Source organism: Ranitomeya variabilis, chromosome 5 (genome assembly GCF_051348905.1).
Source record: "Ranitomeya variabilis isolate aRanVar5 chromosome 5, aRanVar5.hap1, whole genome shotgun sequence".
In the NCBI taxonomy this organism is placed as follows: Eukaryota; Metazoa; Chordata; class Amphibia; order Anura; family Dendrobatidae; genus Ranitomeya; species Ranitomeya variabilis.
The window spans coordinates 336,308,879-336,327,059 of NC_135236.1; the positions used below are offsets into that span (position 1 = coordinate 336,308,879).

The 18,181-nt window shown below is 41.5% G+C and overlaps 1 protein-coding gene across 4 annotated transcripts in view; it reads left to right on the plus strand.

Moving 5' to 3' along the window:
• PUS7 (pseudouridine synthase 7) overlaps positions 1-18,181 on the plus strand; it is an 85,667-nt gene that overhangs the window by 29,186 nt on the left and 38,300 nt on the right. For 2 of the 4 annotated variants that reach the window (XM_077264754.1, XM_077264755.1), the window contains exons 6-11: positions 7,193-7,210; positions 7,478-7,589; positions 9,734-9,811; positions 16,119-16,247; positions 16,873-16,998; positions 17,087-17,148. In XM_077264754.1, the coding sequence (XP_077120869.1) occupies positions 7,193-7,210; positions 7,478-7,589; positions 9,734-9,811; positions 16,119-16,247; positions 16,873-16,998; positions 17,087-17,148 (525 nt within the window). The remainder of the gene's footprint in view (positions 1-7,192; positions 7,211-7,477; positions 7,590-9,733; positions 9,812-16,118; positions 16,248-16,872; positions 16,999-17,086; positions 17,149-18,181) is intronic. The other 2 variants (XM_077264756.1, XM_077264758.1) reach the window with 1 other exon arrangement.

Genomic DNA, 18,181 nt, shown 5'->3' on the forward strand with positions numbered 1-18,181 from the left:
AGTGGGGTTTTTTAATGCATGATGCACCTCGAGGACGTTCAGAATGGTTTGTCCAGTAATGAACCACCCTTTTAAATTGCATCTCACTTGCTCCGTGTAAAAATATGTTAACACTTGGAGATCATGTCAAGACATTTTATTTTATGAAACAAACATAGTGGGGTGGGTTATACAGGTTCTCTAGACATTGCCTGGGGTTACCGCTTTGCAGTTTATAAATTATTTTATTTTATAGCGCGATCAAAGGCCTAAAATCTTCTTAACTATAAAGGTAAATTATGATTAAGGAAATCCAGCAAGAAAGACTTGAGGGCTCAGATTCTCGCTACAGTGTAGTCCCTAAAAGATAAAGTGGTTGCATTGTGTGGAGGATTTGCACATCTTGCTGTTTAAATTTCTAAGCTGACAAACTCTCTTTTAATCTTTACCTTTGATGTAATGACGCAGTAAGGGGCCTGAGATATTTGCACACCTTGATGTCCTTTTCTGTTAATGGTGATCATGTGGGTTCTGTTCCTGTGTCCTTGTCATCACTAGTGAATATGCAGCTCCATTTCTGGAGAATTTGCTAGGATCTGATGATGACCGTAAAAGAGAAGATGGCACCTTTTATTGGTGATTTTAGGGCTAGTCTCATTTTCATGACAAGCTAGCATGTGGTGACAAATGTTTCTGGGTTTGTCCATTGCAAATGTGCAGCTACCGAATCTCGATATTTTGTCACATACTTGGTGGTAAGGTTGAGGGGGAAAAAGACACCCAAATCCAACCTGTAATCCTGCCATGTTGATCCAGAGAAAGGCAAGAATCCTGATAAGACCTTAGCCAATTGACACATTGTTGAGGAATATTTCTTCCTGACTCCAAACATGGTAGAATAAATCACTGGATCAACAACCTATCTCCAGAAATCTTGTATCCATAACTTGTAATATTATATAGAGGATGGCATCCGGAGGCCCCTCTTGAATTTGTGAGGCAGTGAGCTCCATAGTCTCACTGCATTTGCAGTAGAGAATCCCTCTCTCTAAGGCCGGGGTCACACTTGCGAGTGTGATGCGAGAAACTCGCGCATCAATACCCGGCACTGCTGGTGGCGCCCGGTACCGGAGTGTGCAGCTGCATATAAATAAATGTCCCAGGTATTGATGCAAGAGATACGAGCGAGTTTCTCACATCACACTCGCAAGTGTGACCCCGGCCTAATAGTGATCCTTCTTTCCTGTATACAAAGTGAATGAGTCCTTGTCATGGTTACATGCCTAGATGAAATAAGCTCATTAATAACTTCTGTACTGTCCGCTCATTCATGGTACTGTCTTGGTACTACTGTCAACCCATTCCCCTAATAACTTTGATCGCCGTCCTTTGCACCCAAGCTATTTAATAATAATAATGGTATAATAATGGTATAATAATATAATGTTGATAGCGCCAACATATTCCGCAGCACTTTGCATTATAGAGGGGACTTGTACAGCCAAAAGACATTACAGCATAATAATAAACACAGATCAAAACAGATACCAAGAGAAATGAGGGCCCTGCTCGCAAGCTTACAATCTATGAGGAAAAGGGGAGACACAAAAGGTGGATGGTAACAATTGCTTTCATTGTTCTGACCAGCCATAATGTAAGAAATCGGGTGTTCATGTAATCTGCATGAACTGGTTATCAGCCTAAGTATGTAACAGTACAGACACAGTACTATTAAATGCATAAAGCATGTGAGAACATGATAGGAGGAACCTGGTTATGGTAAAAATTTTGAATGGGCAGCACAGGGATAGTTAGGTTAATGTGTTGAGGCGGTAGGCCAGTCTGAAGAAATGTGTTTTTAGGGCACGCTTAAAACTGTGGATATTGGGGATTAATCAAATTATTCTGGGTAATGCATTCCAAAAAATTGGTGCAGCATGTGAGAAATCTTGGAGACGGGAGTGGGAGGTTCTGATTATTGTGGATGGTATTCTCAGGTCATTAGCAGAACAGAGAGCACAGGTAGGGTGGTAGACTGAGACGAGGGAGGAGATGTAGGGTGGTGCTGAATCATGGAGTGCTTTGTGAGTGAGAATGATAAGTTTATATTAAATTCTGGAGTGGATGGGTAACCAGTGCAATGACTGGCACAAGGTAGAGGCATCGGTGTAACGATTGGTGAGGAATATGATCCTTGCTGCAGCATTCAAGACAGATTGGAGAGGGAAGACTTTGGTAAGAAGGGGACCGATTAGTAGGAAGATACAATAGTCTATATGAGAATGAATAAGAGCAACAGTAAGAGTTTTTGCAGAGTCAAAAGTAAAAAAAGGTTGAATTCTAGAAATGTTTTTGAGGTGCTGATAACAAGAGTGAGCCAGTGATCGGATGTGGGGGGTAAATGAAAGCTCTGAATCAAGTATAACCCCAAGACAGCGGGCATGTTGCTGGGGAGTAATGGTGGTACCACACACGGAAATGGCATAGGTAGGTTAGTAGTGGGAGGAAATAATAATAATCTTTTATATAGTGGCAACATATTCCGCAGCGCTTTACTGTTTAACAGTTTCAAAACACAAGTCATAAGTAACAACGTTAACAATACAATAATTAAAGCAAAATTAGACAACCCTGCTCGTGAAAGCTTACAATCTACAATGAAGTGGGGGAGATACAAAGTACAGGTGTGTATTTACAATGATGGTCCAGCCATCTTGAGGGGAGTGGGGGATAGATGGGGATAGTGAATTGGCTACACATTCACACTTCCACATAAAATGACTTTGATTAGTGAACGTGATAGGCCGCTCTGAACAGATGTGTTTTGAGGGAGCACCTAAAACAATGCATATTGTGGATAGTCCTAATTTCTTGGGGTAGAGCATTCCAGAGGATTGGCGCAGCGTGGGAAAAGTCTTGGAGGCTGGAGTGGGAGGTACGGATTAGTGCAGAGGTTAGTCGAAAGTCATTTGCAGATGTCAGCGGTCGGTTAGGCAGACAGTAATGAGGGAGGAGATGTAAGGGGGTGCCGCATTGTGGAGAGCTTTGTGGGTGAGAACAAGTACTTTGAATTGTATCCTGTAATGAATGGGCAGCCAGTGTAATGACTGGCGAAGAGCTGACACGTCTGAATACCGATTAGCTAGATAGACAACCCTGGCTGCTGCATTAAGGATAGACTGGAGAGAGGAAAGTCGTGTAAGAGGGAGGCTAATTAATAGAGCGTTGCAGTAGTCCAGGCGGGAGTGGATCAAGGCGACAGTGAGGGTTTTTGTTGTTTCCATGGTGAGAATAGGGCGGATTCTAGAGATGTTTTTTAGGTGTAAGCGGCACGAGCGGGCAAGAGATTGTATATGGGATGTAAAGGAGAGATTGGTGTCAAACATAACACCCAGACAGCGCGCCTGCTGCCGGGGTGTTATTATGGTGCCACCCACGGAGAGGGAAATGTGAGATTTAGGGAGGTTAGTAGATTGTGGGAGCAGAAGAAGTTCAGCTTTGGAGAGGTTGAGTTTCAGATAGAGAGCGGACATGATGTTGGAGACTACGGACAGACAGTCATTGACGTTCTGTAGTACAGCGGGAGTAAGGTCAGGGGATGATGTGTATAGTTGTGTGTCATCAGCATAAAGATGGTACTGAAAGCCAAATCTGCTGATGGTCTGTCCAATTGGGGCCGTGTAGAGAGAGAGAGAAGAGGGGGCCAAGGACTGAGCCCTGAGGTACCCCGGCAGCAAGAGAAAGAGGAGATGAAGTGGAGCCAGCGAACAAAACACTGAAGGAGCGGTCAGAAAGATAGGATGAGAACCAGGAGAGCAGTGTCCTTAATGCCTAGTGACTGGAGCCTAGAGAGTAGGAGAGGGTGGTCAACAGTGTCGAAAGCTGCAGAAAGGTCGAGAAGAATGAGCAGAGACACAAGGAATTCAGTTTTTGACAGGTTCATTTTCAGATAGAGGGAGTACATGATGCTAGAGACAACGGAAAGACAATCACTGGTGTTTTGTAATAATGCAGGAGTAATGCCAGCAGTAGAGATGTATTATCGGGGGTCATCAGTTCAGCATGATTCCTTAAATACACAGGTTACAAAAATTGTACATAGTATTCGATGTGTGTTTTGACTTGTGTAGAAGTAAATCTTTCTAATTGTTATGAACACCTATACTTCTTTATGCATGATTTTTTTTATTTTGCTGTTTACTTTGGTAGCAGCTTTTTGGCAGAGATTAATAAAATCATATTTAATATGCAATTTGAGCTGGCAGGAGAGCTCAACATGTTGAGATGTAGATTTATGAGAAAAAATTCAGTATTGTAATTGTATTAATTGAAGTATCTGCTAATCATTGACTGGTATTTCTGCACGCACACTTGTACAGGGAAGCGGTCAGTCATTTTTTAGGAGCACCTCCTTGACTGGTATGCCAAGAATAAGTTAAGATTTCAATTAATAATATACAAGTTAGGGCTCCTTTACAAGTAATTTTTTTTGTATGCATGCTATCAGGTTTTTCACGCGTGCCTATGATATTCTATGGTCTAATTCACATGTCTGAATCTTTCTCTGACCAAATGGTTCAAGCAAAAGCAAGGAGACTTGTCCGATATAGATCAGAGTGTTGGATCAAACTCGCCAGTGCAACTCTTTGTCTATCGTTTTGGTTTTTTTCAACCGTGAAAAACTGATGAAGCTCTGACCAAACTCTGATAAAAAAAGAATACATTTATGAAACTTGGTCCATTTTTTAATATGAGAAAAATCAATGACTGGTGAATGAGCCCTTGTATGTAATCTTTTTTGTTTTTCCACAACTTTTCAGTCTGTTCAATGGAGTCACAAAGATCAGCGTAGAAACTGTATGTGAAAATGGTATTATATTTTAAAGTCAGGACTATTTTAAAAATGTCTTCGTTTTCTTTCATTTTCAGATGCCTTAAAACAGTAAAAGAAAAAATAAAATAAAATAGTTGCAAAGTTGTTCTTTTGTTATGTAACATGACCCTCAGGGTCTGTAAATGTAAACTAGCACTTTTTCATCTCTGTGCTTGGTGCATTTCAATCTGTTTTTGTATTTCCCTTGTTTTTATTACAATGTACATGCCTCTACATTTTTGTAGGAATTTATTGTATGTAATTGGTGATATACAAGTGTTCTTTTGCCACATTTTTTAGCTCGTTTCGCAGTACAGCCTTTTCAATGTCCTGCTATTGCGTAGTACCCGAATTTGCAATCGGCAAGACCATACGATTGTATGATATGACTGCATGCCTTAAGCATGAAGTGTTTTGCATGCCAATAAGTAGTGGTGCATTTTTTAATCTAAATTCCATCATTGCCCCCCATTGATAAATATATTTGCTATCATTCTTTGGAAAATGAAGAAGTCTTGCATTTGTGATATGCATGTCTTCTACTTCAAATGTTTTGTACTGACCACCATGTGATTATCTAGCTCATTTTAGTGTAGGTCACATAATAAAGGAACACCTCTAATGGTTATGTACCCTAAAAGTTTAGGGTAAAAAATGAGCTTCTGGGAGTTAAGCTTCTAAGGTCTGGTCACATTTGCCTTTGCTCATCCAGGAACAATAGTTTTATGTTTTGTGCTTACTTTTGAATCTATGGTGTTTTGTTGTTTTTTTCTGTCACCCAGTTAAAACTTTTAGGGTAGGTGCACACAGTCAGTAAACGCTGCGGGTTGAACGCTGTGTACATCTTTAGCGTCCAGATGTTACAGCACAGTGGATGCATGTCCACTATGCGTGCAATGACACCCGCAGCTTACCTGCAGAGGTGGACATGCGGCGTGTCTTTCCAGACCGCAGCATGTCAATTTATCTTGCGGAGCCGTGAGTCCCCTGCAAGATAAATACCACCCGTACAATGTATAGGATGCGGTGATTCCACACGGATCAATGAACACATGGGGAATCACATGCGTTCAAAAGCCAACAGCGCTTTGGACGTAGCGGACATGTGCTGCTTCCAAAATGCTGCCAATTACTGACCGTGTGCACCTACACTTAGAAAAATAATCATTTTTTGTTACCTGCATGGAACCATCACCAAAATATATACTTGTTGAGACTTTACTAGGAGATTTGCATTGTGCAAGAAGCACGGTTTGCATTCATCTTGTCAGCTCACATCACATCATTTTGGATTTTCTGCTGTGAATGCAGCATGCATCTTTTTTAATTGGTAGAAGCGATACTGTGCTTGTCTTAACTTGTTTTCACTGGATAACCCCTTTATCATCTATCTGAAGGACAGGTGATAACTTGATGACCAGTAGGAGTATGACCGGTGGCACCTGCAAAATGGGGAATTTTTATCCCCCTTATAATGGAGTGCCATGCTTGATTGCTGCTAAATTAGTTCTCTATGCTTTTTTAAGCAGTACCATAGAGAATGAATGAGGTGTGGTTGGTTATCCAACCTGCCACATTATTTTTTAATCAGGTTAAAAGTTTCCCATTAGGAATAAAAAATAATTAATATTCATTTTACCGAACAGAGCCGGTCCCAACAATGGGACGCCCACCGATCATTAAGTTATCACGAGTCATGAGCGAACGTGCTCGGATAAGGTGTTATCCGAGCATGCTCAAGTGAGTGACTTTGGTGTGCTCGAACAATATGTTTGAGTCTCCACGGCTGCATGTCTCGCGGCTGTTCGACATCCACAACACATGCAGGGATGGTCTAACAAACAGGCAATCCCCACATATGTTGCGGCTGTTGAACAGCCACAAGACATGCAGCCACAGGGAGTCGAACATATACGGTATGTTTCGAGCTCCCGAGCTTTCTCAGATAACAACTTATACTATGAACATTTTCATTGAACAGCCCCTTTAAATGTGGTTTAATAGATCAACACGTTTGTCCTAGTCTGAAAATGAGATCTTCTTAATTTCTAATCTCATAAGGCAAAGATATGTTTAGGTAAAATACAGATAACTCCAATAGGATGCCTTCAGAACAAAATTCCTGATACTTTTAGAAAGGGTTCATTTTCTCACAGCCTGTTCCTGCTTCTAAGACCATTGCGACCTGCCACGCATTTGCTGGATGCCATTGTTCTCTAAAAAGTGGAATGACCATGCAGCCATAGTTCTCTTTGCATGTCCGCCCCCAAAAAAAACATTTAATAGAAGTAGAATTTAAACATTACTTTCTTGTGCTCTTAATGCTATACACTTGGACAGAGGTCAGAACACCTTCAGGTAAGCAAAGCTAGCATTTCATGCCCCTGAATAAAAACTGGAAATGCCAACACACATTATTAACTGGTTATATAAAAACAATACCTTTTTCTTTGTCAACAAATTCTGCAAATTCTGTATATTATTTTGTGTACTTAATAGGTCCTTTTGTTTTATATGTGATCTTATTTTTGTCTACATTACAGTACTGCTCACTAAAGGCCAACATGCATTTCTGACATAACGATTATTTACTATCTTGCATTATTTTTTTCCTTCTATTTTAAGATCCACGTAAACATTCTTGGCCAAAATCCAGGGGCAGCTTTTGCCATTTTGTGCTGTACAAAGAAAACAAGGACACAATGGATGCCATTAATGTGCTTTCCAGATTTCTAAGGTCTGTACTTTTTCAGGATTGGAGTAATTTATTTTCTGAATCAGATTAATTTTATTAAACAAAACCACTTTACATACAGTTTTCCGCTTTCTTTATCCAAACAGGAAGAGAAAACAGTAACATAGGATAATGACATAGTTCCAGATTAGTTCACACCAATCATAGTATTTGTATATCTAGATGTCAATAAATCAAAAATAACAATAAAGCAACAGGAATTAGTATTAACTAGTCGTTGAGTCTGGCCATATCCATCCATCTAACAAAGAGTTGATTCTTATTAACTTTGCTTTCATAGGTTCTTTAATTCGATTATTCCTTCCTTTCTCCTTTTTCTCAAGGCCTATAAGTGTAAGAGGATGGAGAATAGAAAGCATTGGGGGGGGGGGTGATTTAAACTTTTATATTTTTTTTAGATCTTTTTAAAAACATTTTTTTTTTTACTTTTCACTTGCTTCAATTGTCTCCATGGAAGACTAAAAGCTGCGATAATCTGTTCGCCTCTGCTACACACAGGTGATGATTACATTGCGTGTGTGTAGCAGAAATGCTCAATTGCTATGAGCGCCAACCGCTGGGCAGTGCTCATAGCAATCCAGCAATGACAAACACAGGGGTATCCTGCAGACCCTGGGTTGTCATGCCAACCCATAGATGACCCACGGTCATGTAACATGGGTGCCGATGAGCGGTATTAGTGTCACACTTCCGGTGTGATCACATTAAATGCTGCTGTCAGAGATTGATCGCGATTCCACCTGCGGCTGTTAGAGGCACATGTCGGCTGTTTAAAACAGCTGACGTGCTGGGAAAGATGTGAGCTCTGTGCCAGAGCCCACATCAAAGGGAGAGACACATATGTACGGCGTATGTCGTGAAGGGGTTAAAGACATTATCTTGAAAAAACTGCTTAAGGTTTTCCACAATGTGTGAAGTTTTTTAATTTTAAAGATTTCAGGTAAGAAGGGGTTATTCCAGATTGGATTGAATTTGGTAAAACCTTTCCCCCCAGTACCATACCTTACACATGGCTACAGAGGAGGATATAAAACTACCACCTGGTGGTAATCTTATTTCTAAAACACTTTGTGTGGAGCTCCAAATGGATTCCTGTAAGATCAAACCCTTTGATTTGCCGATACTATCTTTCTGAGCCCACTTGTGAAAGTGTTGCAAATTATAATCAATGTAATACATCCATGGGTCTGGAATTGCCAACCCTTCCATATCTTTATCCCGGCGAAGTGTCTCTAATTTAATACTCGGGTGTTTTTTCTTCCATAGAAGTTCCCTAAAAAGAGATTGTATTTTATGAAATGATTTCATGTGAATCCACACTAGGAAGTTATGCAATACATATAACTGTAGCATGAGTACCTTTTTAATTAGGCTACCTCTACTAATAATTGATGGGGAAAAGATTGCACCATGCATCTATTTTACTCCGAAATTTACCAGTAAGCAGACGTAAGTTAAGCTCTATGAATTTGTCTGCCCTAGCACTCATCGTGATCTTTTAAGTATTTAAATTTGGTAAAAATCTGTAATTGGTTCAACCCAACTTTGAGTGATGATGGTAATGGGCCAAGATGTAATAGGACAGATTTATCCTAATTTATTAGGAAGCTGGACTATTTGCCAAAGACTTTAACATTATTTATGGCCAGTTGAAGAGCAGATTCTATATCGCCCAGAAACAAGATCATATTGTCTGCATATAAAGAGATACTCTTTTCATTAGATCCACATGTAAAACCAGTAATCTCACCAGAAACCCTCAACCTACATGCCAGTGGTTCAGTTACCAGGCTAAAAAGGAGGGGTGACGAGGGGCAGCCTTGTCTTGTGCCCCTTCCCAGTGTGATTTATTTTCTAAAAGCTTTGAATGCTGACTATTGAGACACATTTAAATGATTATAATTACTAATCTACATCACAATTAGGGATTCAATTGAACTGACCTTGATAATTTTTCATGTTAATGAGTATTTAATGTCATACTTTTCTATAATCGACTGAAACGTCAACAGGGTATCTTCCAATTCATATGTAAGCGTTTTGATCAAATTTATGGCAACATGGAATGTCCGGTACCTAAAGAGTAAGATTGAATATTTGTTTTGTCTTGTTTCATTTTGAGACAGGGTTAAACCCAACATATTTTCTTACATGGGGACCAAGGACAAAAGGGCTATTACTGTTCAAGCAATTGCAGTTCTCAAGTAAGTCATTTCAATATCAGCTAATTAGAACTTGCTGCACAAATTATTTTGTTTGATTTCATTATTCACCTAATTGTAAATAAGTTTTTTTTTATAATGCAGTAGTAACGTTAGTTTTCACACAAATGTGTGTAGTGATTACATATCACCAAATTATGTCCAAACACAGACAGCCATCTCATACCCTCTCCTGCCCCCACTTACTAACGCTTTCTCCGCTCCTCAACACTCCAAATCCTGGTTTCTCCTTACCACATCCCCAGTCATTTCTACCTCCCATCCACGATGCATCACACATTTCTGCAACCTTTCTAACCTTATACCCACTCTTACAGGAACTCTATGGAACGCGTGCTCTGTCTGCAACAAACTATCATACATCCATGATCTTTTCATTACTAACAAACTTTCCTTCCTTAGCATCACTGAAACCTGGCTCACCCACTCTGACACAGCCTCTCCAGCTGCACTTTCTAATGGTGGATTCCATTGTTCCCAAACCCTACACCCCAGCAGCAAGCATGGTGGAGGAGTTGGTTTTCTCCTGTCAGATAACTGCTCCTTCACCCAAATTCCACCCTCCGTTACTCTCCCTTTTTTTGAGGTGTACTGTATGCGCATCTAGTCCCCTTCAAACCTCCAGCTGGCGGTCATCTACCACCAAAGCCCAGGGCCAGCCACCACCTTCTTCGACCACTTCACCACCTGGCTACTTAATTTCCTTTCCACTGATATCCCCACTATCGTCATGGGTGGCTTCAGCATCCCCATTGACACCTCCCACTCAGCTGTCTCTAAGCTTCTATCTCCCACTTCTTTCTTCGGTCGCACTCAATGGTTCTCCACAGCCATTCACAAAGATGGCCACTCACTGGACCTAATCTTCACCTGCCTCTGTTCCCTATCTTACCTCTCTAACTCAACCACAACCTCTTTCTGACCACAACCTACTTACATTCTCTTCCCTCTCCTCTCCAGGTGCACAATCCCCACACCACAAACTTTCACACCCTACAGAAATCTACTTCTACACTCACTCTCCGATTCCCTTTTCTCTCTTGCAGACATAATTTCCTCAGACAATGCAAATGCTGCTGTCGCTCAATATAACACCACAACAGCTGCAGCTCTCAAATTGGTTGTCTCCTCACACATACCAAAGCTCGCACAATTAACAGGTAACTCTGACACACCAGCCTGACTAAAGAACTGAGACGGACTTCTAGGGTTGCTGAGCGGAGATGGAAAAGATCCCTTTCCAACGAGCACTTAATCGCATTTAAACAGTCCCTCACCATTTTTAAGTCCACACTCACTGCAGCAAAGCAAACCTACTTATCTCTCATATCCTCCCTGTCTCACAACCCTAAGCAGCTATTCAACAGTTTCAATTCTCTCCTTCGTCCCTCAGCACCCCCTCCCTCTCGTCTCATCTCAGCTGAAGACTTTGCCTCATTCTTCAAGCAAAAGATTGATAACATCAGACAAAGCTTTTGCCTAAAGTCCCCACAGCCCCTCCTCTTTGCTACTCAGCAGCCCTCCTCCAAAACCAGCTTCTTCAACATTGCGGAAGATTTTCCTCTCTCCTCTCCATATAACATCTCTCCACTTGTGCACTTGACCCGATCCCGTCCCACCTCATACCAAACCTCACCACAGTTTTAATCCCAACCCTAACCCATCTCTTCAACCTGTCACTAAACAATTGGTGCCTTCCCCTCATGCTTCAAACATGCCTCAATCACTTCCATTCTCAAAAAGCCCTCCCTTGACCCATACCTCTCTGTTTCGCCCCATATAATTTTTCGCCTAAGACTTAAAACTACTGGAACAACACGTTTATTTTGAACTGTCCTCCCACCTCTCCTCCCATTCCCTCTTCAACTGCTTACAATCTGGCTTCCGACTGCATCATTACACCGAAACTGCCCTGACTAAAGTCATCAAACACCCACTACTCTGTCCTCCTTCTCCTGGACCTGTCCCCTGCCTTCAACACAGTGGACCATTCCCTCTTGCTACAGATTCTCTCATCTCTTGGCATCGCAGACTTGGCCCTATCTTGGATCAGCATTTCCCACTCACACACCACCTCCTCATCTCACCCCGTATCTCTCTCCTCCTGTACCAGCCTCTGACATGTATTGTTTAAGATTGTTGTACTTGTTTTTGTTACATATACCCCTTTTCACATGTAAAGCACCGTGGAATAAATGGCGCTATAATAGCAATAAATGATAATTCTTTATTTTAACCCCTTCCTGACATCTGACGTACTATCCCGTCGAGGTGGGGTGGGCCCGTATGACCGCCGACGGGATAGTACGTCATACGCGATCGGCCGCGCTCACGGGGGGAGCGCAGCCGATCGCGGCCGGGTGTCAGCTGCATATCGCAGCTGACATCCGGCACTATGTGCCAGGAGCGGTCACGGACCGCCCCCGGCACATTAACCCCCGGCACACCGCGATCAAACATGATCGCGGTGTACCGGCGGTATAGGGAAGCATCGCGCAGGGAGGGGGCTCCCTGCGGGCTTCCCTGAGACCCCCGGAGCAACGCGATGTGATCGCGTTGCTCCGAGGGTCTCCTACCTCGCTCCTCGCCGCAGGTCCCGGATCCAAGATGGCCGCGGCATCCGGGTCCTGCAGGGAGGGAGGTGGCTTACCGAGTGTCTGCTCAGAGCAGACGCTGGTAAGCCTGCACCGATGTAAGTGAGATCGGTGATCTGACAGAGTGCTGTGCACACTATCAGATCATCGATCTGTGATGTCCCCCCCGGGACAAAGTAAAAAAGTTAAAAAAAAAATCCCCACATGTGTAAAAAAATAAATAAAAAAAATATCCTAAATAAAGAAAAAAAAAAAAATATTATTCCCATAAATACATTTCTTTTGCTAAATAAAATAAAAAAAACAATAAAAGTACACATATTCAGTATCGCCGCGTCCGTAACGACCCAACCTATAAAACTGCCCCACTAGTTAACCCCTTCAGTAAACACCGTAAGGAAAAAAAAAAAAAAAAACGAGGCAAAAAACAACGCTTTATTATCATACCGCCGAACAAAAAGTGGAATAACACGCGATCAAAAAGACTGATATAAATAACCATGGTACCGCTGAAAACGTCATCTTGTCCCGCAAAAAAAGAGCCGCCATACAGCATCATCAGCAAAAAAATAAAAAAGTTATAGTCCTGAGAATAAAGCGATACCAAAATAATTATTTTTTCTATAAAATAGTTTTTATCGTATAAAAGCGCCAAAACATAAAAAAAATGATATAAATGAGATATCGCTGTAATCGTACTGACCCGACGAATAAAACTGCTTTATCAATTTTACCAAACGCGGAACGGTATAAACGCCTCCCCCAAAAGAAATTCATGAATAGCTGGTTTTTGATCACTCTGCCTCACAAAAATCGGAATAAAAAGCGATCAAAAAATGTCACGTGTCCGAAAATGTTACCAATAAAAACGTCAACTCGTCCCACAAAAAACAAGATCTCACATGACTCTGTGGACTCAAATATGGAAAAATTACAGCTCTCAAAATGTGGTAACGCAAAAAATATTTTTTGCAATGAAAAGCATCTTTCAGTGTGTGACGGCTGCCAATCATAAAAATCCGCTAAAAAACCTGCTATAAAAGTAAATCAAACCCCCCTTCATCACCCCCTTAGTTAGGGAAAAATTAAAAAATTAAAAAATGTATTTATTTCCATTTTCCCATTAGGGTTAGGGTTAGGGCTACAGTTAGGACTAGAGTTAGGACTAGAGTTAGGGCTAGGGTTAGAGCTAGGGTTAGGGCTAGGGTTAGGGCAAGGGTTAGGGTTGGGGCTAGGGTTGGGGCTAGGGTTAGGGCTAGGGTTGGGTTAGGGTTAGGGCTAGGGTTGGGGCTAGGGTTAGGGCTAGTCTTACGGCTAGTGTTACGGCTAGTGTTAGGGCTAGTGATAGGGCTAGGGTTATTGCTCGGGTTAGGGCTAGGGTGGGGGCTAGGGTTGGGGCTACAGTTAGGGTTGGGGCTAAAGATAGGGTTAGGGTTTGGATTACATTTACGGTTGGGAATAGGGTTGGGTGTGTCTGGGTTAGAGGAGTGGTTAGGGTTACTGTTGGGATTAGGGTAAGGGGTGTGTTTGGATTAGGGTTTCAGTTATAATTGGGGGGTTTCCACTGTTTAGGCACATCAGGGGCTCTCCAAACGGGACATGGCATCCGATCTGAATTCCAGCCAATTCTGCGTTGAAAAAGAAAAACAGTGCTCCTTCCCTTCAGAGCTCTCCCGTGTGCCCAAACAGTGGTTCCCCCCCCCCCCCCCACATATGGGGTATCAGCGTACTCAGGACAAATTGGACAACAACTTTTGGGGTCCAATTTATCCTGATACCCTTGTGAAAATACAAAACTGGGGGCTAAAAATCATTTTTGTGAAAAAAAAAAAAAAGAATTTTTATTTTCACGGCTCTGCGTTATAAACTGTAGTGAAACACTTGGGGGTTCAAAGTTCTCACAACACATCTAGATAAGTTCCTTGGGGGGTCTAGTTTCCAATATGGGGTCACTTGTGGGGGGTTTGTACTGTTTGGGTACATCAGGGGCTCTGCAAATGCAACGTGACGCCTGCAGACCAATCCATTTAAGTCTGCATTCCAAATGGCGCTCCTTCCCTTCCGAGCTCTGTCATGCGCCCAAACAGTGGTTCCCCCCCACATATGGGGTATCAGCGTACTCAGGACAAATTGGACAACAACTTTTGGGGTCCAATTTATCCTGATACCCTTGTGAAAATACAAAACTGGGGGCTAAAAATCATTTTTGTGAAAAAAAAAAAATAATTTTTATTTTCACGGCTCTGCGTTATAAACTGTAGTGAAACACTTGGGGGTTCAAAGCTCTCAAAACACATCTAGATAAGTTCCTTAGGGGGTCTACTTTCCAAAATGGTGTCACTTGTGGGGGTTTTTAATGTTTAGGCACATCAGGGGCTCTCCAAACGCAACATGGCATCCCATCTTAATTCCAGTCAATTTTGCATTGAAAAGTAAAATAGCGCTCCTTCCCTTCCGAGCTCTGCTATGCGCCCAAACAGTGGTTTACCCCCACATATGGGGTATCGTCGTACTCAGGACAAATTGCACAACAACTTTTGTGGTCTAATTTCTTCTCTTACCCTTGGGGAAATAAAAAAATGGGGGCGAAAAGATCATTTTTGTGAAAAAATATGATTTTTTTTTTTACGGCTCTGCATTATAAACTTCTGTGAAGCACTTGTTGGGTCAAAGTGCTCAACACACATCTAGATAAGATCCTTAAGGGGTCTACTTTCCAAAATGGTGTCAGTTGTGGGGGGTTTCAATGTTTAGGCACATCAGGGGCTCTCCAAACGCAACATGGCGTCCCATCTCAATTCCAGTCAATTTTGCATTGAAAAGTCAAATGGCGCTCCTTCCCTTCCGAGCTCTGCCCTGCGCCCAAACAATGGTTTACACCCACATATGGGGTATCAGCGTACTCAGGACAAATTGTACAACAAATTTTGGGGTCTATTTTCTCCTGTTACCCTTGGTAAAATAAAACAAATTGGAGCTGAAATAAATTTTGTGTGAAAAAAAGTTAAATGTTTATTTTTATTTAAACATTCCAAAAATTCCTGTGAAACACCTGAAGGGTTAATAAACTTTTTGAAAGTGGTTTTGAGTACCTTGAGGGGTGCAGTTTTTAGAATGGTGTCACACTTGGGTATTTTCTATCATATAGACCCCTCAAAATGACTTCAAATGAGATGTGGTCCCTAAAAAAAAATGGTGTTGTAAAAATGAGAAATTGCTGGTCAAATTTTAACCCTTATAACTCCGTCACAAAAAAAAATTTTGGTTCCAAAATTGTGCTGATGTAAAGTAGACATGTGGGAAATGTTACTTATTAAGTATTTTGCGTGACATATGTCTGTGATTTAAGGGCATAAAAATTCAAAGTTGGAAAATTGCGAAATTTTCCAAATTTTCGCCAAATATTCGTTTTTTTCACAAATAAACGCAAGTTATATCGAAGAAATTTTACCACTATCATGAAGTACAATATGTCACGAGAAAACAATGTCTGAATCGCCAAGATCCGTTGAAGCGCTCCAGAGTTATAACCTCATAAAGGGACAGTGGTCAGAATTGTAAAAATTGGCCCGGTCATTAACGTGCAAACCACCCTTGGGGGTGAAGGGGTTAATTACTATTTTTCTAATAACCATTTAACTAGTAAAACTAGTAATGATATTGAATTGTGCATGTAATATTTGTTTATTTTACAGAATAACCGCACAAAGGCTAGCTCATTTAAACAAATGTTTAATGAACTTCAAATTGGGAAACTTTACATACCAGAAGAATCCTCTGAAATTGGGTGAACTCCAAGGAAATCATTTCACAGTTGTTTTAAGGTAAAACATTTCATATCATCTTTCAAAAGACCTAGAAAAATAAATTACCTTAATTTGTTAATTTGTGGACTATAAGACACACCGAACCATAAGACGCATTTCAAATTTTGTGGCAGAAAATAAGGAAAACATTTTTTTAATTAAATGGTGGTGCGTCTTATAGTCCCATTTTACAGTAGCTTATCGGGCATCGGCGGCAGTGGGGCGGCGTCACAGGAGGCAGGGTCGCAGCTTCAGGAGGCCAGTGGAGGCAGGAGTGGGGCGATTCTTCAGGCCCTGGTCTGCTAGGAGGGGATGTCCTGTCGCTGCGGGCCCTGGGCTATCTTAAGATGTCTGCACATGAACGGAGTTCTCCTTCCCATTGATTATCCTGCCGCCGCTGGCCTCCTGAAGTGGCGACCCTGTCTCTTGTGACCCCCCTCCACCGCAGCTGCACCTCGGTAAGCAACCTTAGGATTTTAAGATGCACCGCCATTTTTCTCCTAATTTTTTTGGGGAAAAGCGTATCTTATAATCCGAAAAATATGTTAGTTATACTTCTCTTCTTAACAAAAGGAGGTATAACTAAGCAAAAGAGGAAGGAGATGCTATTAAAACACAAGTATAATTATACATCTTTTGGCAGAAATATTACCGGAACAGATGAACAAGTGGAGCAAGCCATGACCTCTCTCAGGAATATTGGATTTATAAATTATTATGGCATGCAAAGATTTGGAACGACTGCTGTTCCTACCTACCAGGTGGGAAGGTATGTTGTCAGATTCAATAACATATTTATTTGTTTATTTTTTTATAAATTGCTGTATTGATTTTTATTTTTTTTTTTTATGTTAAAGAGCTATTCTTCAGAGTAACTGGAATGAAATGATAGACCTGATCCTGAAACCAAGGCCTGGAGGTATAGAGACAATTCTGAAAAAATTCTTAACCATACTGTGATAAATGTCTTCAATCCTAAAAGTTGGACCGATACCAGTGGGAGGCACAGAAAATAATGTAGAAGCCCCACCCTCCTCCCCCCATTCAGCACTTGTTTCCCCTGGTGCTACCATTGCTCCCTGGTTTTCTGCCGTTCTCTGTATAATCTTCCCTTCTGTGATAACGTCTCGTGTGCCCGCAGGTAGCAGGAGCCTGGCTTGTACAGAGACTGGTAGAGCAAGAGGAAAGGAAGCCATGGAAGTGATAGGGATGGGGGGTACAGTTTTTTTTATTTTGTCACCCTCCACATTTGAAAAGCCATGAAATCAATGTTTATTGGCGTGTACATGTGTTTTTAAAGTACTATTGAGAAGTCTGTGATAAAAACACCATGCCTAGAATTTGCTGCATTTTAATAATATAAGTTAGACATTTGTTGTTTTTTTAAAACCCTTAGGGTATGTGCGCACGTCAGGATTTCTTACAGAAATTTCCTGAAGAAAACCGGAAATTTTCTGCAAGAAATCCGCAATTTTTTTTTTTGCGTTTTTTTCCCGTTTTTTTGGCATTTTGCAAGCTAAATTAGCTTGCAGAATGCTAAAGTTTTCCAAGCGATCTGTAGCATCACTTGGAAAACTGACTGACAGGTTGGTCACACTTGTCAAACATAGTGTTTGACAAGTGTGACCAACTTTTTACTATAGATGCTGCCTATGCAGCATCAATAGTAAAAGATAGAATGTTTAAAAATAATTAAAAAAAATGGTTATACTCACCTGCAGACAGCCGATCTCCTCAGCGGCGTCCGTTCCTATAGATGGTGTGTGTGCGCAGGACCTTCGATGACGTCGCGGTCACGTGAGCGGTCACATGAGCGGTCACGCGTCCAATCACAAGACCGCGACATCATCGCAGGTCCTTCACACAGACCAGCTATAGGAACCGAAGCGGCGGCATGCACCGGAGAGGCGGGAAGACTGCGGGGGCCATCAGAGGGTGAGTATATGACAATT